The sequence below is a fragment of the Oenanthe melanoleuca genome, chromosome 2 (assembly GCF_029582105.1).
Source record: "Oenanthe melanoleuca isolate GR-GAL-2019-014 chromosome 2, OMel1.0, whole genome shotgun sequence".
NCBI lineage: Eukaryota > Metazoa > Chordata > Aves > Passeriformes > Muscicapidae > Oenanthe > Oenanthe melanoleuca.
In genome coordinates, this window is record NC_079335.1 from 100,241,892 (window position 1) to 100,268,709 (window position 26,818).

Below are 26,818 nucleotides of genomic sequence, written 5' to 3' on the forward strand. Positions count from 1 at the left end.
CTAGATGTACTTACTCCATAATAATAATAATAATATGTTACTATATGAGAACTGCTAAAGCATACAAGAACACACAAAAGTTACTGTCTGAGGGAAATCAGCTTTGAATGTGTTTGTGGCCTCATCTGTGGCTGGTGTAACAGGCATGGTACTTTGTGTGACTGGGCAGGTCACATGCTTCTCGTAGTATGTAGTAAAAGCTGCATTTTTTCCTGTTTTAATTGGGATTCCTAAATGAACCATATTGGTCAGATAAGCCTTCATGTATTCAAAATAGTTTGTCCATTCAACTTTTAAGGTTGGAATATTCTAGCATAAAGGTTATAAACCTTTTTTCCTAAGAGTTGCTGGTTTGGTTGCAGGTTTAGCTTTTCAGCTTGACCTCAGTGGGGGAATGCTATGTGCTATGATTTGTAGTGAGATCACATTTTTGATGAGTAGTTGGGAATGCTGTTTAACAAAGAATGCTCAAGGCTTTAGAGTAACTTGCCTCATACCTTACTAACTTAAATCCTGTGTTATCCTTACACAGTGAGCATATATATCTCTCTCTGTATATATCTCCATGTTACTGTATACTTGAGAATCTGTGGGGTAAATAAAAAGGATAATTAGATTTTTTTTTATATAGGAATTATATAGCACACATGTGAACTAGTAGCAGTCTGCAAAGTAGCTTTATTTAAAAATACATGCTGATGCATATGTGTCTGCTAGATGATGTAACTTTTGAGGCATTATCTGCAGCTATTATTCTATAGCTGCAGATAATACAGAGACTATACTGCAGCTACAGTCTATACACAGACTTTGTGTGCTCTCATAGAGGTGACATCCTTTTTTTGTGGTTTATGTTCCTAACCTGCAATGCACAGGAATATTTCCTTACTTGACTCTTTAGTGATCCTAACTTCTATCAGGATAGTATATATGCCCCTTTTTTCTGATTGAGTTCTGCTGTAAACACAATTAGGCAAACAGACTGTAATTAAAAAAAAAAAAATCCCAATATATGCTGTTGTTTTCAAGCCACAAGCTGCAAACTTTGAGTAGCATATAATATAAAAATGGTGCACATGGGTAATTCATAGGTCATTCTGTCAAAGTCAGAAGCAGTCAACCAGTTCTAAAAATGTTATTGATGTACGTGGCATATTTCAGCCTAAAGGCTGAAAATATCAACAGCAATGGTTATTGGCTATAAAACAGCCAGAGCAAAGCTGAGCCTATGGTCAGCCATGTGGAACTGCTTAAAGCAAATGTCTCTCTTCTGAAGGAGCTAGAATTGTCCTATTGAAATACATATTCATGGTTGTTTTATACTTTGAATATCTGTAGTCCCCAGTGTATGAATAAATGTGCTGCTCCAATTGCTGGAAAAGGAAGCTTGATTAAACTTGTCAGTCCCATTGAAAGTTGACAGCTTTATTGTCTTTAGATGTGTGGATAGCCATGCACAGAAGTAATGGGTGAAGAAATCTGTGTCAAAATTGGAACAGTAGTATGCAGTTAATTTGAAATCAATCTAAGATGTACTGGAAGAGAAAAAGGGTTCTTGGCAGTAGCAAGAAGGAGGTTCAAGTCTTCAAATCTTACAATATTTTTTTAGGGGGATATTTTCAAAATATGTGTAATTTTTACTGTCTCTCTTTATGATGACAGAGCCAAGCTTATATTCAACTATTTTTTTTTCTTTCTTTGCTTTTGTAGACCTTTTTCTTTTTTTAAAACAAGAAGCAAAGCAAATAGTTTCCCAGTATTCAATGTGTGTGGATAGTAGGATGAACAAAGGGTAATACCCTTATGTCAAGAACAGCTTAATAAAGGGAGAAGATTCCTTTCAGTTGTTTTAATGTTTTGTGTGATTTTTGTATTTACCTTTTAGCATTCAGAAACTCATCTGTTTTGGATCCTTCTTCCTAGCTTTTGTTTCTGGTGTTATGGACAGAAAATGAAGTCCCTGAAGCTTTTCTCTTTACACAGGAAATTATTGCTTGTGACTTTGACATCTTCCAGTCTTTGCTATTATTCTTAAAATTCCATTTCACCTTCCCTTTGTTTATTGATTGTGTTCCTCTGGTAAAATTTCTCAAACCTAAATATGTAGACAAAGTTGTAAATCTGGTCAACATCTTTGTTTCAGTCTTTCTGTTTAGCTGTTGATTGTATAAACTTAGTATTGCCTGCTTTTTTCCTTGGGTGTTTTTTTTTTTACCCCCTTTTTTTTTTTTTTTTTTTTTTTATATGTATTAATAATATGAAGTTTGGGTGAGAGGTATTTTCAGTTTTTCTTGTAGCATTTCTTGACGTGCTTGTTTTGCTTATATAGCAGTTACTGCTCTGCCTGTGGCACTAAATTCTTTAAACGTGTAGATAGTTACATTCTATCCATATTCACATACCTGGGCCAAGTATTAGCGCTGTAGACAGTGAAAGGAGGGACCTGAATAATTGGAAAGTGTCCAGCTTGGTTTTTGTAATGGGACAGTTTTAGGACTGTACAGCCAGTGTGTTTGTATATGTCTTGCTATTGCTTGAAGTTTCATTACTGCTTAAAATACTTCTTTGTGAAGTGTTAACTGTGCTTGTTTCATGATTATTAAGTTGCGCCACAATTTTTGTGTGGTTAAATCTTTGCACTAGGGAAAATAATTTTATCGTATTGACAACTAACATGGTGAAAACTTGATATTAACAGTAATTTAAGAGAATTAAGCACCTAAGTAGAAGGTGAATAGCCTCTTTAAAATATGTTTTTCTTGTTGGTTTTTAAAATAGTGTTTTTTCTTTCTTTTTCTAGGTTTTCTCAAATAATGATGAAGCCCTTATTAACAAAAAACTACCCAAAGAACTTCTGTTGAGGTAATTCTACATAACATTTTAAGGAGTAAAAACCTGAGGATTGTATGTTGCTTTCGTGTATCTCACAGACTATCAAGTGCTATTCATTCTTCCTTAAATCCACGTGAAATAAATAACAACACACATGATATAGTTCTTGGAATTCTTGAGCTCATTGCCTTGATTTGTTTTAATGTGTTCAAGTTATGCTGTACCATGGAAGATGTAATTTAGTTGTGATTTTTGACTTGCAATGTCAGAAAAAGAAGTGAAATAAAATGTCAAAAAAACTTTGGTATACCAAGTAGTCAGCTCTTCTACACTCTCAATATTTTCTATCTGTCTGAAGAGCCTAATTCTCTAATGTAGCTCACACATGTGCCATGAACTTTATTCTAACAAAATGAAATACAAATTCAATGTCAGAGCTTCCAAAGAAGTCACTGCAATGAAAAGCTCTACCCTATTACCATTACTGCCAGTCTGTGTTGTATAAGGTAGAACCAACAGAGGGATCTTTCTTATTGCAGTCATTGGGTTACTCATAAATTTTATCAGCTTGCTGGTGTGTGATTAGATCATCTTTGCAAAAGTTACCTAGAACACCAAGATCAGTAAGTTCAGCCCATGACTGGTGGATGTCTTCACTCTCTCATATGGTTGAAGGTTGATTTCAAGCGAAGTATAAGCCAACTGTCAAATGTGGAGCTATTGCTTGGTTGGATGTGGCCACTGCAGAGCTGGAACTGAACCATATCAACAGCATCTTCTGTACCTAAAGAGAGGATTTGTTACAGACCAAACCCTAAGGTGAAAGAAAAAAATGAAGAAAAAATGTTCGGTTATGATGGTGCAATTACAGTTTTTAGTGATGGTGTTATTAAAATTGAGCTGGAGATTTTTTTCTTAATATACTGAAGAATTGTTTGGCTCAGCTTGTGTGTATGTCACTGCTTCCATTCTGATTTGAAGTGGAAGAATGTCTCAATGGTATTTTGCATCTTGTGCCCAAAGAAAATGCTCCTAAAAACATTGTGGCTATCACAGTGCTATCTCAATGGTATTAAAAAAACAGACTCTTGTTAAAGGGATTGAATTTTAAAAGGCTTTTCATTTTTGTTGAGATACATTCTGTATGGTGGCAGACTGTAATTAGACTCTTGGAACTGTTTAGAAAATGTAATTAAAAGAGACAGTCACTGAATGATACCCTGAACAGGAATTCTCATACCTTTTGCTTTGTTGAACTCAATGCCACACGTGAACCACAAGATAAAAATCAATGTAGGATGCTGCCTCCTCAGCTAAAAATCACTATCTGCCAACACTTCTTTTCAAGCATTAGGACTCCCCAGTTTGTGGAAATGACTGTCTTTTTCACTGTTATGGATGCTAAGTATCTCATTTATGTAATTGAATAGAATTTGTTTATATGGTTTAGGCAAAAAGTATCGTGCACAGAGATAGTAAGGATGTCTTTTGGAACACCTTTCCTTAGAGGCTGAGGGAGTTGGGCTTGTTCAGCATCAAGAAGAGATGACTGAGAGGAGACCTCATCAATGTTTATTTGTACCTGAAAGGAAGATGCTGAGAAGATGGATCCAGGTACTTCTCAGTGGTGCCTAGCAGTACGACAAGAGGCAATGACCGTAAATGGGAACACAGCAAGTTCCACTTGAATATGAGGAAGAACTTCTTTACTATGTGGGTGACTGTGCACTGGAACAGATTGCCCAGAGAGGTGGTGAAGCCTCCCTCACTGGAGATATTCAGGAGCCATCTGGATGCAGTCCTGTACCGTGTGCTCCAGGATGACCCTGCTTGAACAGGGAGTTTGGACCGCCTGACCCTCTATGTTCCCTTTCAACCTGACCCATTCTGTGATTCTCTGATTTTAAAGAATTCAGCAGGAAGAAAACCCACAGAAACAATTCTAAGTAATTAGACTCCACCAGTGGATTAGCTGTTTGTTCTTATATTCAAGATTGCTTCTTACAAAGCAACTTGAAGGATGTGCAGGCTTATCTTGGATTTGACCAATGAGGAAGTGGTGTAGCTAATCCCTACCACTACACTGTTATGTCAGTGTCAAAAGATGCCTTTTGCATGGTTGAAAGGCTTAATGGGGATGGAAAAACAACATCAAATATCCCAGGCCAAGCATATGTGGAACTGATTCAGCCAATCAACTGTTTTTTGTGCATGTATGTCCTTTTTGCAATTGCACAATGATTTACCAGAGTAGTGTTGCAGATGTGGCTAGAAGAGTTGATGATCTGAGAAACTGAACTGGGACTGTCAGCTTTCTTCATAAAGAGCATGATGATGTCATGCTGAATGCTGGGACTGGGTCTGCTCTGCCAGAGAGAAATAAAGTTCATATTTCATTATACCCACAAGACTGTGCTGATCACCAGGGTTTTAAAATGGAGTGGAAGGAGATGTGTGGGAGAGGTGCTCTAAAGAGCACATCTCCTTTTGAAATAGTATTGCTGCGGGGACAAACTCACAAGGCCAATGGCAGAGCATGTTAGAGAGAGGGACATACATCTGGGTTCTCATCCCTGCATGGTGTAGATATCAAAGAAGGTTTCAGGACACAGACCTGCCTGTCTAGAGGTTAATCAGTGGGAAATTTGTTTTATGAGCCTGCATGTAAAGGCTTTTTTAAGACTGAGTCTGAATGCCTTTTTGGCTTCTGAAAGAGTATCTGCTCATGCTGCAACATGTTTTCAAATTTGGCATAATTAATATTCAAATTATTTTTCCTTTATTAGCTATGCAGTCTACATTTTAATTAAAAGAAGAGTAAACCAGTTGCAGTGGAAATATTTTGCTCAGAGAGCTGGAACTGAATAGTAAATACCACTGAAAGTGTCATCAAATCCACTTAGTTTGCTGCTTGCTTGTATCAGATATGTATGAAAACTGTTAGCACTACAGCCCTCTTTAAAAAAAACCCTATTGGGCTTTGGAAAAAAAGTGATTAATAGCTTGTTACAAATATCTGGAAATTAAATGTAAATACAGTTTCTTCTATTGCCAGAATTGGCATTGTTCTCATTTGCATGAAGTATTTAAATTTATATAATCTGGCTATAACAAGCTGTCAGTCCTGTCACATCCTGAGGTGTCTCCTTAGACCTGAGATCACCTCTGGAGGACATGCAGGTGGTCTGGAACCCAGCTCTTTCCGATGCCCGCCGATGAGAGACTGCAGGAGGCTGTTCTTAGAGGTTTTCATGGTTGTTTATTCTTCCTTATCTCAGGAATGCTTTGTCCAGCTAACAGCGGTCTGCTCGCCAGACGTCCAGGGCAGAATCTGCCTGGCAGAGGCAGGACTTATCTTTTATAGTCTAAATTACATACTGGGTATTTACAAATGACCCCCAATACAATACAATCTTGTTACATGGTCCAGATCTGTTCTCATCCAATCTAAAAGTGCCAGCGTGTCACCCAGCATGGATGACACGGAGAAGAAGGAGGAAGAGGTATCCACACCCCCAATTCTCCATCTTGGCCACGTGTCCCTTATCACAAACATTCTAGAAATCTGCTAATTCTACATTCTAACAGTCTAATTTACACTCTGTTTATTTTTGCGGCTTGCATTTCTTCTCTCAATGTTGGTAAATTGTTCCAAGGAGCTAAATCCAGCCCCTGAGACACCTGGGTCTCATTCGAGGGTCTTTGGGGACCCCGCCAGGGGGGTCTTAAACCTTCCAGGGAAGCCAGAGGAATACTCTGGACTCCCACATCTCCCCCCTCTGTTTGCACTAAAAACATCTCTTTTTCAGCTTTCTCCATGGCATGCCAAGTGCACTGAATAATGCATGGCAAAATGACAAGAAGAACTACAAGCCCCACTAATATATAAAATCCTACTTTCAAAATTTCTTTTTACAAAGGTAAAAGATCAAAAAGGTCAAACAGACCATCCATCCTTGATCCAGTAACTTTTTCAAGCTTTGCCACACCTTTCTGCAACTGTCTTACATTCTTCTGAGTTGATTTTGAATGATCAGACAAGTTCATGCAGGCAGGGATAGCAGCCCAAATTTTTTCCTCCAAAATTGAAAAACGTTTTCTTGATGGTAGACTTATGAAATAAAACCACTTTGAAATTTATTCATAGAATAGTGTTGATATGCTTGCATACTTTAAAGTTGAACAAAGTAATCCCTTGGTCTTTTACTGCAGTTCATAATCATCATTATTAATATTATGATTGCAATTATTATTATTACTAATGTAACAACCAGAATTATATTGGAAGGTTTTCAAGCCAGTGTCATGACTGTTGCACATTTTCTGTGTCTACAGAATATCTACTATGCTTGTAAGTAAATTGTTGAGACCCCCAGCTTCTCAGGCACAAAACTTATTTGAAAGGACAAGAAATGAGTGATTATTTGTTCTTTCTCTAGTAGAGGCAGATAACTGGGCAGAGGAGGAAGAGGATATCTGATTAATATGGACAGTGGTGCTTTTGAAGAAGACCCTTGTTTGGAGGGCCAGTTATACTTTAAGGTTGGTAGTATAGCTTGAGTAGAGAGAGGGAGATATTTAATTTGTAACTTTTTCTGGTTTATGAACATTCATTTTTATTGGTAATATTGGAGTATATTTTTACCTGTGAAAGAAATAGTCTGTTTCTAAAAACTTTTTTTGTAGTATTCAGGCTAAAGGAAAAGTTGTCACTTGTGTTAGTTGTTGCAGTGCTATTCGTTTGCCAGTTGCAAGGAATGCTCTTTCTTCTCTACCATTACATATTACAAAAAGTGAAAGGTTGAATAAATGCTCAATTGTACGATGTTTAAGTAAGAATTGCGTGGTGGTATTATAAATCATGTCATTTAAACAGTTTTTGGATGATTGTAGCTCTGGTTTTTTTTCTTAGCCTATGTGTTTATGAGAAAGCATCAATTGAATATACAGGACATTCATTGTAGAATTGAATTGGTGTCTGAAATTCATAAACCCATATCTGTCATCAAAAGAATAAGTAATCAAATCAGGCTAATACAATTTTAATGGTAACTTTTCTAGTTAGATGTCACTGCCTTAAAGTGGCTAATTTTTTTTTTAATTGCTGGGGGGAAACTCTAAAACAATGAATTATTACAGTTACACTGTGAATTTGAAAATAAATGGAAACAAAAAAAATGAAGTCTATGTAATTAATGTTAGAATGCTCTCATATGTCAACAGCTTTTTTTTTTTTTTTTGGCTTGATAAAAAGTAATAATGCACTTTTGAAAAGGGAGATACAGCCAGAACTTTTGGCGTGTAGAAAGATGGATAGCATTTGTTCATTGTATTTTAACTGTTAATGCTCTGTACTATGAAAACTTAAATTTTTTCCCAAAAATGGTAAGCTTAAGGAACAGAGATGTTTGTCCCTTTCAGCCACTTAAACCATTTTCTGTTCCTTTCTACCTACAAAGTACCGACTTAATAAATTGTACCGCAAATATAGAAGCTATTGTGAGTTCTGTTATAAACCATACTATTTGAGTGCAAGAGTAGATCTTCTTGTAGGTGAGAATATGCAGCTTGAGAGTTGAATAATGAAATTTTTGTGTTTCTGTTCTTTGTTTTTATTATTGTATGCTCTTTTTGCTGAGCTTTTAGTGTGATCATTGTTATAGAGAAAAAGTTACTGTAAGCTTAAAACTGGTAAAGTCAAACATGGTATTTGATATATTTGAAGTGATGCTTTACTATCTATATGCTTAACTGTGAGGGAAATAGAAAAGAAGTACAGTGAAAGCTACAATAAGAAATTGTCGTAATGCCATGGGTATTTCTTAGCTAGGTACTTGGATGGCCCACAATTGCTGTAAAATTTGCCTACTGTATCTTAGCATACAGAGTACTAACTAGTGAGTCAAAGAACTGAAAAATGTGGAACTTTTGTCTGGAGTAGTTCTTGGTTGGTAAGAATTTTGTAAGCAGAAAAACAATATATGTGTTTTGAAGGGGAAAGGAAAAAACAATCTGTCATCTCGGATATGATTCATTTTCCCCACTACAAGGAGCTGTATAATTAAATAGGGAAATATTTCACCCTGAATAGCTGAGACTGCTGTTTAATGCTTGACAGTCTCAGGGAAACATCCAGTTTTATAATGCACATGCAATCTTTTATTTTGATTTTGGAATGTTTTGCAAGTCTTCGAAATCCTCTATAGTAGTCTGCCAAACAATTACAGTTTAACTGTTTAGAATTAGAAAGAGCCAAATTGATACAAGTATATAAACTATTCATACAGATTATGAATTGAAGTGATTATATTTCTTATGTAAATAAGACTTCTGTATATTCTTGTGAATCTGTGGTTTTTGTAAAGCAATTCTAATATTGCCCCATACAGGTAATTTTCATTAAGTCTTTTAATTTAACATGCCTGAAATACATCTATCCAAAGAATAAGTGCAGGGCAGCACTAATTCACACTACTCAGTATGGTGTGAATATCCTTTAAATGTTTGCTAACTAGAAATGTGGAGACTAACACTGACAAGAAGCAAGCAGAAACAATGCAACTGATGATGGCATACTAGCAAATCCTGACTCACTTCTGTGGAGTCATGTATTCATTTCCAGTGGTCCTTTCCTCCCAGACAGTGATCAGAAATTAAGCTGAGTAAGTGATCTGAATGAGCCACAGGCTCATGGACAGGTCATGGACAACATAAGGCCTTTGGAAATTATTAGATATTTTGATCTTTAGCTAGAAAAAACCCACAATTATAATTATTTTAAGACTATATAAGATATATAGGGTTCTTTCAGACTCCTTACGTGCTTTGGCAGCAATTAAAAAATATCACATTATCAACACTATGTTTGTTATAACATGATTTATATAATGTTATGATGTTTCTCTGTGTCTTCGGACTTCAAGATAGTGTATCTAACTTCAAATGTACACAGACAATGCACTAAGTCTGAATTTTCTCATTAATCTGCTTTTTTTAGAAAAAATTCCTTTTATTCTGAAGAGGGTTAGGCATTTAAAACTTTCTAGTGACTTATATTCAGGACAGAACTTGGGCTCTGCTTGAGGAAACTAAAGGCTGAATCTATGCTTGGTGGTCAGTATACCCCCTTCAGAGTGTGGAGAAGGTCTCATGTTGACCTTTTTTTTATCCTGTTACATGCATTGTTTGTCTGCTTATGAAATTCTTTCCAAGATCAATTCCAGATGCAAGTTTGTTTTTCAGCTCTGTGCCTCACCAGTCAGCACTTTGTACGCATTTTCTGCCTTCTTTGTATGAGATGCTAAACACTTGCAAATGATTATATGAACAATTCAGTTTGGCCTTTCAAAATTGGAGTAGGTAGCTGCCATCCTCTATTTAGTATTTTTAAGTGATTTGGTTTTGTTCACAAGCAAGTGCCAGTGTAAGCTCAGAACTGAATGTTTTGGGCAACAATATTTCAGATAGAATTCCTTTAAAAATGTGAATGAGAGGCTTGAAGAAGAGATGCAAAAAATTGCACACTAGTGCTCTTGTATACTGTATTAATGAGGAAGACGAGATATGGAAATGGAAGTGGGGTGCTAAGTAAAATTTGTGAATTTTGAAAGAGAAGTATTTTCTTTAATGTTTCTGCTTGGGGCTTCCTTATAATTGCAGTGCTTTAGCTTTATGTGGTTCAAGTTACAGATATTATCTCTCAGTAAGAACATGCTTGTGACAAAGGATTAGTCACACTGGACAAAACAAAAGTAAATAAAATAAATTTGAAGCAGGAGTAACTGCTAAAAGGACTATAGCAATTATTTACACAACCCTTGGAATTGTACTTTACCATTTATTTTGTTTCATTTTGTTTTTCTTTTATTTGCTACTAAACCTCTTTGGAATCTCCTATTTAATGAGATTAATTTGACTTAAGGCTTTATTTACCTTGAAACTGGAGTTTATTTTAACTAAGTCTCTTACTCATTTGTTATCAGAACTAAATATTCAGATGTGATATAATGAAGTCTGCTTTTTATATGGAGCAATGGGAGACAGAGAGAGAAATGTTCCTCATTTCCATGTGAAAAGTGCCACCAAAGAACAAAAAGGCAGTCAAAAGATACTCTTACTTTCTGAAGAGAAAAAAATGTTTCTTAAATATTGGTGCTAGACAGCTTAATTAGAAAACCATACATTAAAATGCTTAGACATTTTTGGTCTGTAGTTCATGAAGTATTTACAGAAGAGGTGAACGTTATTATCTGTGTGTTCATGATGCAAACACAGACATGAGGAAGAGAAGTCTTTTGTTCAAGATCATCCTCCAGGTCAGTAGCAGAGATACAGGTTGTATCAAGTCTGCTGGATCCTACTCCAACAACTAACCAAAGCACATCACATCTGTGGCAGTAATGATCTTGGTTTATGGGGTATCCCTAGGCTGCATGTCACCAGTGCATCATGTTATTTATCCACTTACCTAGCTAGCCACTAATGTGCAGGGTGGATATAGTGGATTTTTGGCTGTTCAGTGCCCAGATTATAATTCCTTCACTCATGTGGAAAAATAGACTGTAAAACAGTTGGAATGGCCAGGAAGTTGGATTAGGTCTGTGGGCTGCAATTTAAACCACTGTGAACTAATCATTAGGCTAACTGCTTCTATTTAGTAAGATGTGTTATAGTTGCTAAATTTGTACTTCATAAAATCACTTCATAGAAATAAAATCTATATTAAAAAAGTATAGACTAGCTGAGGCTGGAAAATTGAACAGAACTGGCCCTTTTTGAATTTATCATTAGGAATTTTATTTCAGATACTGGCAGTATCAGAAAAGATTGCTGTTGTGTTGTTATACGTGGTCATACTTTACAGATAAATAAAACTTATTTTAAAGAGTGAGTAATGGGATCCACTTGTCTTGCAAGTAAGATATAGACCATAAAAGGTTAGATGCTGCCCTCTCCAAAATGAATCCAGCAAAGCTGATTTCTGTTTAAATGGAAAATAGATGTCAGACATCCTGTAGTCAGCCTAGTATTTTGCAATTGCCAATACTTATGTCAGTGTTCTGTAGTAATGAGTACCTTGGTGACAGAAAAGGAGGTTTGGCTTGTACAGAAGTGGTTTTTGGTGCCACATTTGTTATTGAAAGACTTTCTGTGGAGATCAGCCGAGAAAGACCTGAGTTATTTACAAATGGAAACTGCAGGGTTAAATTACTGGAATGTTTTGGAGCACATAATGGAATTTCTAGTTTAAGTGCTTTACTTTACAAAATAGCTCGTCTGCAATGAAAAGGGGTTTGTTTTAATAATTGACCTGGAAGGTCAAGCATTAGATGAGTCAATGGATGTGTGCTTTGTGTAGCAATTGGTGTTCTTCAGACTTTTGCTACTGAAACAGGCCTGACAGAAAAGATACTTGTTTTTTGATAGAAAATAGTCAAATTCCATAAGATTTAAATATTCTTTGCTATTTATCCTCCCAGCACAAGTGTTATTTTTTGGTTTTATCGATTAAGGTGTTACTGGATTTAGCTGGAAAGTTGGAGAAGTTCAGAAGTACACCAGTATTAACATTGTTAATTTAATCATATAGATATAAGTTTATTTCTTGAATTTAATATTCATTAAAGACTCTGCTTTTCTGGATTATGGCTATGAATTATTTATCTTACCTGTATGTTTTCTAGCCTGAATATTTTTATTCTAGTGTTTGAATGCACTGCTGGACTGCACTTAACCGTGAGATGCCTCCTACCTTAGTAGGGTATTTAATAAAATGAAGGACATTAGGTGAAGAGAAACCGTCCATGTATAAATAATTGTAAATATGGTTTTTATTTAATGAGTATGACATTTTAGGAGAAATACAAGACAGTTTCTATAGTGTTTAAAAGACTTTGCCACTGCGTGTGTTCGAACATGACTAGTAGTGACCTGAGAGTGTCTGATGCCTATTTCCTCAGTTGCTTAGGCATGTGTGGAGAAAATCTGGAGAAAAAACTGCTAAAAAAGGAAAGTCAAAGCTGTGAAAGCTGTACTTCTTCTCTCTGTGATACTTTTCCATGTACATAGGCTTTACTCTTCCATATTGGATATTGTGAACAGATTTGCTGTGCTAGGAATTGTACAAATCAGTAAGAAATCCAGCATCTATAATGGGTAAGACATAACAGATTTGTTGTGTGCATATTTTGTAACAACTGAACAGTGTGGTAAAGTTGAAAGGATCTTCTAAGCAGATTATTTAGTTGATGTGCTGTCTTCAGTGAGGCATTTCTTATCCTTATTACTTTGGTTTTCATTTTTATAAAGTTTGTTATCTTCCTTGTGTGCAAAAGCACTGTAAATTTAAACAGCATGAAAAACAAAAGTTCTGAAGCGGAATTCCACTCACAAGTCAGTGATAAGCAAAACCATATCTTAGGATTTTATTGAAGCTTTTTGGGAAATTACCAGGTGTTTCTGTCATACCAGATTTTGGGGGTAGGGCCAAAATTTCTAGGAAGTCAGGTGTCTGTGTGCGGTACTCGCTGCATGCATCTTGTTATCCGCTTTTTATCAGTCTTTATAGCATTGTATCAAAATACCTTTAGTAAGTAATTGCCAGGCTATTGCTTCAAAAGCTTATTCTCCATGTGATCAAATGTGGAAGGGCCTTACAAAAGCAAAAGAGAAGCAGTTTGACTCTTGCACAAATTGATTTCTCCCTCTGTAGGAGGTACACTGTACAGTGTTGGGGTTTTGAGAAATAGCTGTTTCTTTCTGTGGCTCCTTAGGGAAGGAACTGTTAGGAGTTAGCTGTCTCTGTGTTTGGAAAGACATTGTTCTGTTTATAGCAGAAGGTAGTAATGAAGCACATGTGGAAATATGTGGGAAAATGATGGAGTCCGTAGATAACCACTTCTTGTTGGCAGAACCATGTAAATTGCAGTGAAAGTGTCTAGAAGGTCTGTAGCCCTCTTATGCTGAGTTTTGGTGAGTCTTGGGTATCAAGCAAATTCCAGACTAGAAGAATATGAATCCTAATTGCAAAAAAAAAAAAAAGCCCTTTTAAGCAGGCAAGAGAGAGATGGCCAGAAATCTCAGCCTATTCAATATGCAGTGGAGAAATTCACCTTAGAATCATTTGATTAAAGATTCAGAGAGAGGAGTGTGACTTTTGTGGTTTTGGAAAATAAGTTATTTGACAGTATTATTCTTTGAAATTAAAAAATTGGTTGGCTTTACCAACCAATATGACATTTTTCTACTTATGCCTTTGACTTCTAGTGTTTGGTGTTTTAATTTTAAAAGTAAACAATGTGTATCCAGTTTATCAGTGCATGTTAAGGGGGTTAAGTTGTAAATGACACAAAAGAACTGTAATGGTTAATCCTTATGAAGACATGACACTCCTAAGGAATTTCATTAATAACATGATAAATCGTATATGTTCAAAAAAGATTAATTTCTCAGATTAATTTTACATGGATAGGTATGCAGAGTAAGGAATGCTATGGAAAGAGCTGTGGCCTGGGCTGTGTACTCTCAGAGCATGGTGTGATGGTGAAATGGGTGAGATTCTGTAAGATTCTTGTCTAATGCTGTGTCAAAAAGGCTGGTGCAATGGCCTGAAATGGCTTTGAAAATGGGAGGTAGTGAAATCATATTTCATGTCTGTGTACACCTTTGTTGATACTAATAAATTTTTTAATGCTGCACATGCTTCTGATGTCTACATTTGAAGAAACATGCTGAAAAAATAATGGGCAGAGAAAAGGAGGCTTAAAGAACTGAAGTTAAAACAACTGTTAAAATAGGAATTAAAGATGGCATGATAAATGGTTTTTAAACTTGATGAGGAGAAAGTATGAACTGCTAAAGCACTCTTTTATTTGGTGAAGAAAAGCAGAAAACAGCATAGAGCTGGAAGTTGGACATTCACCTTGGAAATAAGGGAAACATTTTGACAGAGTGATTAACCAGTGGAACAAACTACCAGAGAAGGTGATGATTTTCTGTGTCTTGAAGGCTTTCAAATAAAGAAGAGATCCTTTTCTCTAAGTTAGGTTTTAGCCAAATGGTAGTTTGCCATGAGGAGGTTGAGGAACTCTGAACTTATACAACTCTTTGGCATGAAGTTCACATGTGCTGCAGGGACTGTTAGCATTGCAAGGTCTCCAAGGCCAAAGTCATGAGGCATGTGTCCAGAGTGGTGTGTGCCTAGGGATGAAAAGGCTTGAAGGGCACCAAGTGTTGGTGTGTTTTCATTCTTGAGCTCAATACAGGCTAACTATGGAGAACTGAATAGCGTGGGGCACTAGAACTCAGGATAGAGGATCCTCGATGTTACTATGAATTTATTAACTTAATTTCTATTTCCTTGTATTAATACATGCCAAAGACTAAAGTGGAAATGAGTCCTGCTGCTGGCTGCTTCCACCTGCATAGCTGTGGTCATAGAGGACAGAAGTGCTATACAACCAGCAGCTGCCCTTTTTAAAGTAGCAAGTGCCTGCCTTCACCCAAATGCCAGACAATGTCACTGTCTGACAGGTGACTGACAGTATCAATGTTTTCATCTCCTTTTGTTGGTTGCATTTAAAGTCTTTAAAGACACATGAAAGGCTGTATTATAGAGGGTAAATAAATAGAAAAACATGAAAAAACGTGTTTTCAAGCATGTGTGCAAGATGCCTCTTCGAAATTTTAAGAGTATTTACTGGCATCTCTTGCCCATTGTGCTGTTTAAGCGAAGGGTAATAATTGTGCTTTTGATTGCTGTTAGTGCGTCTTAATGTTGTTACCTGTTTTGATGGGGACAGCTTGGGCTGCCTTTCAGGAAAGTTCTTCTCTAAGGACAAAAAACCCTAAAAGCATCACAAATGCTAAAATATTTCTAAAATATTTCTAAAATATTTCTTCTCTTAATAGAGAGTAACCACTTTCAGTTTTTAACTTTTTGAAGTCACTTCATACAGAACAAAGCAAAAATAAATACATTTGTTCTCCATTTGATTTTAGTTTAACTTTTTCTTTTTAGCAGAAATCCTGCATCAGCGTTAATCTCTTAACAGCACTAAACAATGAAACATGAAGAAAGACTGCTAGACAACTCAAGAGTAGTGGGGGGTGTGTAAAATACCCTTTACTCAACATCTTACATCTTCTTCTGCTGCTTCTTATTTCGGTAGAACTGGATACCCCACTTCTAAAGCATGTCATGTTCTTATTTAGGCAAGAGTACTGTGTCATAAGTTCTTTCTTTGTTACAATTAACATGGAAATCTGTCTTTTCTGCTTCTGTAAATTTGAGATAACCCTCAGGTTCCACTCTCACAGTGGTTCCATGAGGAAGCTTCTGCAAGCCAAGAAGCTTTTGCTGCTCTTGTGTAATCTCCACATCCTCATCTGGTGACATTTCCCTCATGGTGGGTGTCACATCCCGAGGTGTCTCCTTAGACCTGAGATCACTCTGGAGGACATGCAGGTGGTCTGGAACCCAGCTCTTTCCAATGCCCGCCGATGAGAGACTGCAGGAGGCTGTTCTTAGAGGTTTTCATGGTTGTTTATTGTTTCTTATCTCAGGAATGCTTTGTCCAGCTAACAGCGGTCTGCTCGCCAGACGTCCAGGGCAGAATCTGCCTGGCAGAGGCAGGACTTATCTTTTATAGTCTAAACTACGTACAAGGTATTTACAAATGACCCCCAATACAATACAATCTTGTTACATGGTCCAGATCTGTTCTCATCCAATCTAAAAGTGCCAGTGTGTCACCCAGCATGGATGACACGGAGAAGAAGGAGGAAGAGGTATCCACACCCCCAATTCTCCATCTTGGCCACATGTCCCTTATCACAAACATTCTAGAAATCTGCTAATTCTACATTCTAACAGTCTAATTTACACTCTGTTTATTTTTGTGGCTTGCATTTCTTCTCTCAATGTTGGTAAATTGTTCCAAGGAGCTAAATCCAGCCCCTGAGACACCTGGGTCTCATTCCAGGGTCTTTGGGGACCCTGCCAGGGGGGTCTTAAACCTTCCAGGGAAGCCAGAGGAATACTCTGGACTCCCACAGTGGGGAGAAAGGTGATTTCAGAAGAGAGTTCCTGGTGAGTCGCTGATATTTATGCTGATCTTAAAAGAGAGATGTTCAGTGTTTATCTGAACAGTCCAGCTATTTACAGAGCACAATGTGTATGTTGTGCATTAAATCCCACTAAGTTTCCTGAAGTGGATAGGCCTTAAAAAGGATGTTCAAATGTCAAAATAGATGCTATCAAAATAAATGTTATTGACAGGATATTATAAACTGCTTCGTAGCTTCTGAAAACATCTGTCATTCTGTTTACTTGGCTATTAGTTTTTTTGAGAAAGTGTATTGCTGTATAGTAAAAAAAAGAGAAGAAAAAAATTTCCAGGTGCCAAATGAAATATTGGAAGACTACTATTTGAAGTGATCATCATAAATATCCAGAAGGTTGTTATGTTTAAGAAGTACTTTTATTACATTTTTTGCTCTTACCACAGCTAAAACAGTGCCTAAGATGTAGGCATCCATTTTGAGCTCTAGGTTCAGATTGTCATTTGAAACACAGTAATCAGAATGTTATGTGATTAAATTCAATATCTCTTACCAGTTGTTTGCTCCTCAATGTTAACATCTAACTATAATATGAAATTGTTCTTACTACCGTTCATGGTTTTGATGACTGTAAAAGTTCCTTGGCAAACAGATAGCAGTTTATCAGTTAATTAAAGGAACATTTTTCATATATTTCATAGCTTTCATTCTCTGTAATAGAAAATTATTTTTAAATAGGATCTATATTTTATGCTTAAGCTAATGATTTCTTTTTCACTGAGAACATTCTCTGCACCAATTTTATTGGTGTTTGGAAATGATATTTAGCAAAATTTATTTTGACAATGAAAAGTTTCTTACTGTAAACTGTTAAGAGTTGACAACCCTGAGAAATTGGTTCCATGATCAGAATACTAAATCTGAATTTTCAGCTGTAGTTGTTTCTTGTAGATTAAACTTTGTAAAAAGATACTTTGTTAGACTTGGTAGTCGCTGTGAAACCCTTTCAGAAATTTGTGTCATTGTCCCTTGAATAAATACTTAGATTTTTGAACTTGGATTTATCTGTGTGTTATCTATTCTCACTCTTCACCAACGTCTGAAATCTTCATCTGTATTCCTGTAAGTTATTTCTTTAATTGTAGCACAATTAAAATAATATAAGCAAGTTTCTCTGAATTAAGAAGAAAAAATTATTTGTTATAGTAGGGAGAGGGAACAGAAAATAGATTTTTAGAAGCAGCACCTGCTGAGTTCTCATACCTTCTCATATGTTAATTTTGACAGTTTTTAGATGATAGCTATGATATTATCCTATCAGTCTCAATAACCAAAAAAAATTTGGTAAAATGCTCATATAGCATTTAACCTGCTTCTTGTGTAACTGGTGTATTTCTGTAGAACTACACAGCTGTGAATTCATATGGTAGTCCAAATTTATAATTAAGTATTTTAATTGTAGTTGTTTTCCTTTCTTTCTAGAATATTTTCTTTCTTGGACATAGTTACTTTGTGTCGCTGTGCACAAGTTTCCAAGGTATGTATTTCTTTTGGAGTTTTTTGGTGTTCCTTAATTACATGCAAATAATGGGATTCATTGCAATCTGCTTCCTGTTAAAAAAAAAAAAATTCTCAGTCTCTTAGTTTATTAAAGCAAATGAACAGTCCCAGTTTTGCATGTAGTTGTGGACTTAGTTGCTGTGTATAGGAGTTCTGTCTAAAGGCTGTGGAAAAGATATCCAGTCATGTATGCACTGTATCTGGAGAAGGGATTAAGCCCAGTGTAGCATGATGGCATTTGCTTTTTATAAAGCATGTGGCTGTACAACACTATTCTTCAGGTGTAATTGCTTAAAATTCCATGTAGTTTCGTTGATGTGCACCATGTGTCTAAATACATCCATCATTTTCTTGCCAAGTACAAAAGGTGTTAAGCAGATGGATTACAAGTGGAGGAAAAAGGCACACACAAGATATTAGTGAAGGCATGCTAAGTAATTTTTAATGTTTAGCTTGTCTTCATTTTTTTCTTGACATAAAATGAATACTACTCTGTTTCTACATCAGCTGTGTGCAGTAAACTATATTATTATACAACATGAATGAACTTCATTTCATATTTTTCTTCCTTCTCTTACAATTGGGTTTGGTTTGGGGTTTAATTGGTTGGTTGGTTGTTTTAATGTATAATTAAGTGTGTAGTTATTTCATTCTTTACCCATATCACCCTGTCCTGCAACTTCAGTAAGTCTTGTGAGTCAGGTAACAACAGGTTTCATCTAAAACCTACAAAACTGTGTAAGAAAATCAAAGTGATTGAGTAAATTGTATCTTTCTCTGAAACTACCTATTAGTTGGATGCAGTATTCTCTTTTTTCTCATTTTCTGCACATATCTGTGTTTCTCTGGCTTTTAAATTTTGCATTACTTTGAATAACTATTGCTTTGACAATGAAGGACAAGTTCTCAAACATGTACATGTAACTTAGCACATGGAAAGGAAAGGCCTGGTCCGAATAGTGGAAAGTCAGCAGTTTTCTGAAAGGTTTCTCTTTTCTCAGAATAGTAACCAGTAAGGTTGAGGAACTGTGGTTTTATTGAAAGGAATCTCATCTGCAGCTGCTATTTTTTCCATTTAGATCTAGCAAAAGTAATTCATTAGGAAACTTTATAAAAGCTTTTTAAGAATGAAGGGATAAATCTTTCTTTGTACGTGCTTAACATTTAATGTCTTGCTTTCTTGTATGTCTTTTAGCCACAAGTTAACCTTTGAAATGTAATCCGTTTAGGAGATTGGAGATTAATTTATACAAATTCTGTGTTTTTAGCTACTTCATACTGTATGAGTAGTACTATCTACTTTTTTTTAAAATGCTGCCTGAAATTGCCAAGTTTGTAATATTTGCATTACTGAGAGGAAAATGAAGGGAGTGGGCAATACAGGTAATAAATAAATAAACTGTATTTGTTTTCCGTAGGCGTGGAATGTTTTAGCTCTGGATGGAAGCAATTGGCAAAGAATAGACCTTTTTAACTTCCAAACGGATATAGAGGTTAGTGTCTTTTTCATTTTTAGGGTATTTTTCATTCCTATGGAGATGTTTAAGAGCATAGCCCATTTTGAGTGCCCCACATACTGTGCTTGTTTTCACACATTTTAAAGACTAAGTTCAAGAAAATAGTACTGTGAAGGAGCAAATGAAAAAGAGCTCTGTATTTGCCTTTTTTTTTTGTTTTGTTTTTGTACTGGATGCGTGTTTCAGTTTTGGTTGCCAGCTGTGTATCAGATGATTTTCATGTATCATATACGTATAGGGCGCTAGAAATTCAAGCCTGCTCATTTCCAGAAAGGAAAGGTGTAAACAGTGCCTCTGGATGGAGTGAGATTCTTGGAATCACTTTTACAATCTAGAGGATAGTTTTGCTGGTCCCAAATCCCTCTATGAGGGGGCCATCTAGTGCTGGAAGCTCACTGGACACTTGGCTACAGGATTTGGAGATTGAAGCACTAAAATACTGGACAACCTTTCTTACTGTAGAATTGCCTAGATTTGATTTGTGTATCTAATTACTGTTTTATGACAATTTGTTTTATAAGGTTTGAACCTTGTGTGAAATGCAGGTAACTGTGAGTTAAAGTCATTTCCAGTATATAATGAAAGGTTTTAGGGCAGATTTTTCTTCTATAAGGAAAACATCTGCATTAGTGCTGTCATAGATGTGCTTAACAAAATAAAATACGACATCTGAAAATGAAGAGAAATATGATTGGGGAGCAACAAGTTCTTGATTCATTCTGAACTGGTTTATTATTTGTTGTTTGATACAAGTTAAATGTGGGCTACAATAATAGATTTACTTCTATATTTTATGTTTTAGCTTCCTAGTTGCATGAATAAAATAATTTGCTCTATTTTGTTTATCATGGTTACAAACTGTTCCTAAAGTTTTACAGTAACATAGAGGGTAAATTTTTTTCACCACTCTTTTAAAACTTTATTGCCAACTCCTGTGCTCTCCTCATCTTAAACAAGAGGATCTTTCAGAGATAAGAGAAAGATTTTTGGCATCTGCCTCAGTCTAAATGTGTCAAAGAAGACTTGGAGCTTTAATGTCACATTTTCAATTGCCTTTAAAAATCTTGTGTTCCTGATTTGGTAAGAAATAAAGTAAAACTCCCACAGGTCGGCAGGCCTTCCTGTTGATAGGCCTTTTCTGTGTTTGCAATCATTTTGGTATTTAGAAACACAGTATTGTATTTTCAAGTTTTCTGTATTTTTGTCATATTTTTGTCAAAATGTTTTGTCATTTTACCTAGTGGTGTTGCCCTCTGAGATGCTGAGATATTTGCAGCATGGGATTCAGGAGAAGGAGTGAAACTGAGTTACAATCTCAGTCTAGCTGTTTTAGTATTGTATATTTTTGTCCGTGAATTTAGGACAGGTAAAAGCTCCCAATTGTATTTGACAACTTTGTGCTCAGTTGGATGTCATGCTGTTTGGTGATTTTTCAGTCAGTACTTGATTTGAGGATATCAAAATATGAAAAATTAGGTTTTATGAAGTTTTCTGTATTTAAGACTTCACATGGTAGAGAATAAAGTGGGAGGGGGACCCTATAAAACGTTTTTCTTTTCTATCAAAAATGTGTGATCTTGAATTTAAATGTACCTTAGGATTTCCTGGTATGTGGGACCAATTGTAAGCTGGGGTAGGTTGAAAAACTAGTTCTTTTGAGTGACAAACTATTCAAATAGCTAGATGCTTTTGAATGCACTTAAGTTGTATTCTTTAATATGCTGGTTTTTAGGAGGTTTTATGTGATTAAAGAAATAGATGAGTTTGGGAAAACTTATCTCATTATTTGTTTTTATTTTCTTTGAATAATTCTTTAGGATTTGGGTTTTTTCTGCAATGTACATTGAACTTGTATGTTATTCATTGAAGAATTTATCCTTCCAGTAAAGGTATTTGGCCTTTACTGAGTATTTGAAAAGCTTTAAAAAATATATGATTTTCAGTTTGTTTGTTTTGGTGTAAATTCTTAAGAGTGATAAGATAAACGATGTTACTTATGGACCAAGAAACAAGCTATGATAAGCAAATATTTCCCATAGTGATGGCCAGGACGTTAGTATTAGAGATGGACAGAATAAAACTCAGCTAAATCTTCCTTTTATTTGGTTTAAGGGTCGTGTTGTGGAAAATATATCAAAAAGGTGTGGTGGGTTCCTGAGACAGCTTAGTCTGAGAGGATGTCTTGGTGTTGGAGACTCCTCTTTAAAGTAAGTAAAATTCTTGATTAAGACATCACTTGTTTCCTGATGTGCATACCAAATGCGATTAGATTACTGTTATGTCCTTTTGTATTTCTGAGTCCTGACTGATGACCAAAATGTGATCCTTGGGTAAGTACTAATTACCTTAATGTTAACTAAATGAGTCATCAGTTTGAGATCAAAATATAGCTTCTGTTATTTTCTAGAAATGAACTAAGAAATGAAAGCTGTGCTTTTCAGAAACATGTATTTTTCTTCCTCTAGGATTATGTTGATAGTGCTCCATTTTCAAGTGGTTAAAATGTTTTCAGACTATACTCTAGCTCCCTTCAATAGTCAGAGTATCAAGATTAGTGGTCATTTTACTGTCTGTCATCTAGTCTGGACAAGAGGTGACCCTAGCAATAGGAGGAAGGATAAAAATTGACACAATTTAGTGCCTACAAAATCAGAAAATATCTGAGATTCTCTTTCTTGGTCTAAATAAGAACAGGCAGGCAACAAGAACACCTTGGGAGGCTCTAGAGAGGAGAGTGTCCCTTCTTTCACACAGTATATGAACTGAACTGTGCAGTTTGTTCCCAGAAGAATGTTTGAATACGTACAAACTTTTTTCAATGCAAACTGTTTAGCCAGGTTCCTCTGGATATTTCTGTGAGTATTTAAACCCAAAGATTCTACCTCCAGCTGACGGGTCCCTAAACCACAAGTACTTTAGGGCTCAAAGAACATCTGGAGGAAGGCTTGGGGTATGGCTTTTTGCACTTATGCTTTCCTCCTCTCTTCCTGGAGCGTGGGCTGGATGGTGTTCAGTCTGATGTGAAATGGTCATTCTCAAGTGGAAAATACAAACAAATATTTTGTTAAGCAATGGGCATTAAACTAGTGTTGTATGACCTTTAGCTATTCCTAAAATTTATAAGTACAATTCATTCCCTTTTGTCTCTAGAGTAAATTCATGCAGCCTTAATTTTCAGATACTCATTCTGAAAGTGATTTTTCCTTTAAGGCTATTTGTGTTGAATTGTTTCCAGGTTGATTAGTTTTGTGGGTGACACTAATTTCTCTATTTATCCTTCTTCTACATCAACTTTTGAGTAAGTAGCCAATTACTGATGTAGGTATTGGCCATGTAACCACTTACTGCTTGTGGCAGGTCTGTCAGGATATGCCCCACGCTTGAATCTCAGAGGCAGTTTGCTGTTCCTTCGAAGTGTAAAATCTTTCCAAGTGATTTGAAGAGTGTCTTGATTGTAAATCTCCCTCCTATATGAATTTTGGAATAGCTGTTTTGAGAATTCAAGTGGAAACTCTCACCAGTATAACTGCTTGCTGGGGCTTTTTTCCATTGTTTTCAATCCATGCTGAAGAGCCAGAAGTGCATGTAGTGAGATCTGTTAACCAGGGCAAGCCTCCAGACAAAACTGGTTTTGTGTGTTTCATTCCCTCCTGCAATAAAATCCATGCAGTTGAAGGAAACAGGGGCATAAAAACAGTGTTCTGAAATGCAATGTAGCTGTAAATATTACTTTGCACAGATGAAAAGAAAGTTTATGTATTTGTTCAGGGTTATTAGTATAATGATACATGCAGGCTCTCAGCAGTATAATAGCTCCAATCATCCTTAAAATTCATACCCAGTAGTGCACACTGATGCTTTTTAATTTTTAAAATAATAAAGAAGCAGTCTGCAGCTACAGGGTTTTCCACTGGTAGTTCAGTAAGCTTAGGTCACACTTTGCTTTTGTTCCAGGTGTGTCCCTTTCCATTTGTTTTGGGAGCAATCTCCTTATTAAGACTTGCAAAGGCTTCAGTTATGAGATATGCGAAAACTCTCCCCAGAAGCCTGATGTTTTAACTGATGTTACACTTGAAGCTGTTTATGCTCTTTGAGTTTTCTGTTAGGGTATTTGAAGCAAGTTCTGTCTTATATATGACAGAAATAACCACCTTGCCCAAGTGGTGTTTGAGAGAGAACCAGCACTTGCCTAAGACCAGAAACTTGCAGAAGGAAAAGGAAAAAGCAACCACTGAGACAAATGTACTTGAGGCATACTTTGCAATTACTCTGTGGCTTGAAGATCAGGCTTTTTGTTCGATGTGGGAGGAGGTACAGGACAGAGCACACTCTAGTGACTGCATTGTACTCAGGACATTATAATAATCCACCTTTTTGTTGCTGTTTTAGGACCTTTGCACAGAACTGCAGAAACATTGAACACTTAAATCTGAATGGGTGCACAAAAATCACTGACAGGTAAGTCAGAGAGGTTTTTTGATTGATGGTAAAATTTGGAAAAAGAAGTAGCTGAAGGTATTTTTAGTGTGTCTGCTGTTTTGCAGCACGTGCTACAGTCTTAGCAGATTCTGTTCCAAGCTGAAACATCTGGATCTGACATCCTGCGTAGCCATCACAAACAGTTCTTTAAAAGGCTTAAGGTAAGAAGATTCAGTGTTCTGTGTTAAAGAAAAGTGTTTAAAGAGCTATTCAGCATTTAATAAAATTAAAAAATTGGTGCTGAACCTTTATATTATGAATCAGCACTGGCTGTATTCTATATCTAAGACTTCTGGGTTGTAGACTGTGGTGCTTGTGTGTGGTCTTTTCTCATGATTTTTTTATGGAGGCCTGGCACAGTCCACTGGCTATCATTAATTTCTAACAGTGTGTTTAATTTGGGTTTCCCACTGTTATGACTATTTGAAGGCTGGATTTAACTTTATGTATTTTTTTAATTCTCCCAGTGAGGGTTGCAGAAATCTGGAACATTTGAATCTTTCCTGGTGTGATCAGATTACGAAGGATGGTATTGAAGCACTGGTGAAAGGGTGTAGTGGACTAAAAGCTCTATTTCTTAGAGGTTGCACACAGGTACATAATTGCTTGGGTGATCCTTTAGGAATAAAATTTTGTTTTGGGTTTTTGAAATCTCCATGAATTAAAAAAATGTCATTTTTGTTATAGTATTTTGTTCAATATTACAAAATGTGTTGGGCTGCTTTGCTGTGCTTTTAATTTATTGTTTCTTTTCCTATATCCAATTTAATTACTAAATACAGTTAGAAGATGAAGCATTGAAACACATTCAAAATCACTGTCATGAGCTTGTAATCCTGAATTTGCAATCGTGTACAGTAAGTATTTGAATCTTCCAAAGGTACATTCTCTAAAAATCAGAAATCATTTTTGAATGCTAATGAATTGATCTGCTATCAGATCAACCCATTAAGCACTTCATAACACTAAAACGAGATAGTACATTTCTGCAGTTCACAGGATTTTGTGGGGAATAGTGGCTTTTAATGAGCTGGTTGTTTCTACACCTGAGTTTTGACTGAAGTGTTGGGTTATTTTTTTCCCCCTCATTACGTCTTTTAACTGGTAAGCTCTAGAATAAGAATTAACTGCATTCATTCAAATTTCATTAACTGTGTGACAATTTTAAGGTTTCCAGTTGAGCAGAAGTTATGTTCTGGCCTACATAATAGAGAGTAAAACGTAATGGCTTAACTGAAGATGATTCAGAACTGTCTTAGTGACAGAAGGGCATGCCTTTCCAATATTGATTTGTAATGGAATTACTGGGAATCATCCATGTATTTTTAATTCTACTTAGAGAACACAAATTTTCTTTGCTCTGGTTTCTGCTGGCTTTTTCGTTGTTTCTGATGTGACTTTTCAGGAATGGGAAAGGCCTTCTTTTAGATTTTAAATATATCTAAGTTGTTGTTTCCCTGAAAATAAGCCCTAAAAGATATTGAAATAAATTAGTGAATTAGTGTATCAGTCATGCAGAGTTGAATAATGAAATCATATTTTTGTTTGGTTTGGAGAAGTTTTCTAGTTTTATTGCTTGAAGGTAAAAAAAACCTGCAAAACTTTCAAGTCTGTTTTATGGATTATTCCAGAATGAATGTGGCATGGCAACATTTTTTGTTAGGATTGAACCTAATAGATTTATTTAAAGTGTTGAATATTTTTGAGTGTTAGGGATTATTAAAAGTTACATTAAAATGGCAGAAAATAAAAACAATACAAATACAAAGCTTGAGCTTCCATGATCCAGATATTTAGTGAAAGAGAACTTTTCAGTCTGAATGTACGTGCCCACTGAAGCTGGACACTTAAAGATAACGGCAGTGAAGGGAAGTTCCTTCTTTTGAACCACACTTTAAAATAAAGTCAGTATGTAATTTCCTCCCACTTTACTCTTCTTTTTGCTGTCCTTCTCACAAGTCTTTTTTTTTTTTTGTTGTGTTCTGCCTGAGATTAATGAGATAGATCAAGGCTAGCCTTTTCTGACTGTTTTTGTGGAAGGATCTCAAGAGGTCTCATGATAATCAGTTCCTATCTCTCCCACTTAACAGTGGCATTGGCACAGAAATGCACCAGAGCTTTCCCTTGGTCAGGATGTCTCTTGTTATGTAGTACAAACAAAAAAACATCCCGAGGGAAAGTATTCTTTCCTTTGAGTTTTTTTGAGTTTTTAGTCTGTGTGTCCTACTTAATTACATGTGCTTTAAAGCTGTATTTCACTGGAGGTGTGTCCTGCTTGCTATGGCTTGGACACATGCTTCCAGAAGCATCCAGGCTCCATATGATCAAAGGGATTTTTACATAGCATGTGTCTTTGTGCTTTATATGAC

The 26,818-nt window shown here is 36.0% G+C and overlaps 1 protein-coding gene across 3 annotated transcripts in view; it reads left to right on the forward strand.

Annotated features, from left to right (window-relative positions):
* Window positions 1-26,818, forward strand: part of FBXL2 (F-box and leucine rich repeat protein 2) — a 52,395-nt gene that overhangs the window by 10,621 nt on the left and 14,956 nt on the right. The window contains exons 2-9 of one of the 3 annotated variants that reach the window (XM_056485327.1): window positions 2,801-2,862; window positions 18,376-18,430; window positions 19,872-19,946; window positions 22,083-22,177; window positions 24,360-24,428; window positions 24,515-24,610; window positions 24,917-25,043; window positions 25,232-25,306. In XM_056485327.1, coding sequence (XP_056341302.1) covers window positions 2,801-2,862; window positions 18,376-18,430; window positions 19,872-19,946; window positions 22,083-22,177; window positions 24,360-24,428; window positions 24,515-24,610; window positions 24,917-25,043; window positions 25,232-25,306 — 654 coding nt within the window. Of the gene's footprint in view, window positions 1-2,800; window positions 2,863-18,375; window positions 18,431-19,871; window positions 19,947-22,082; window positions 22,178-22,306; window positions 23,269-24,359; window positions 24,429-24,495; window positions 24,611-24,916; window positions 25,044-25,231; window positions 25,307-26,818 lie in introns of those variants that run through there. The other 2 variants (XM_056485328.1, XM_056485329.1) reach the window with 2 other exon arrangements.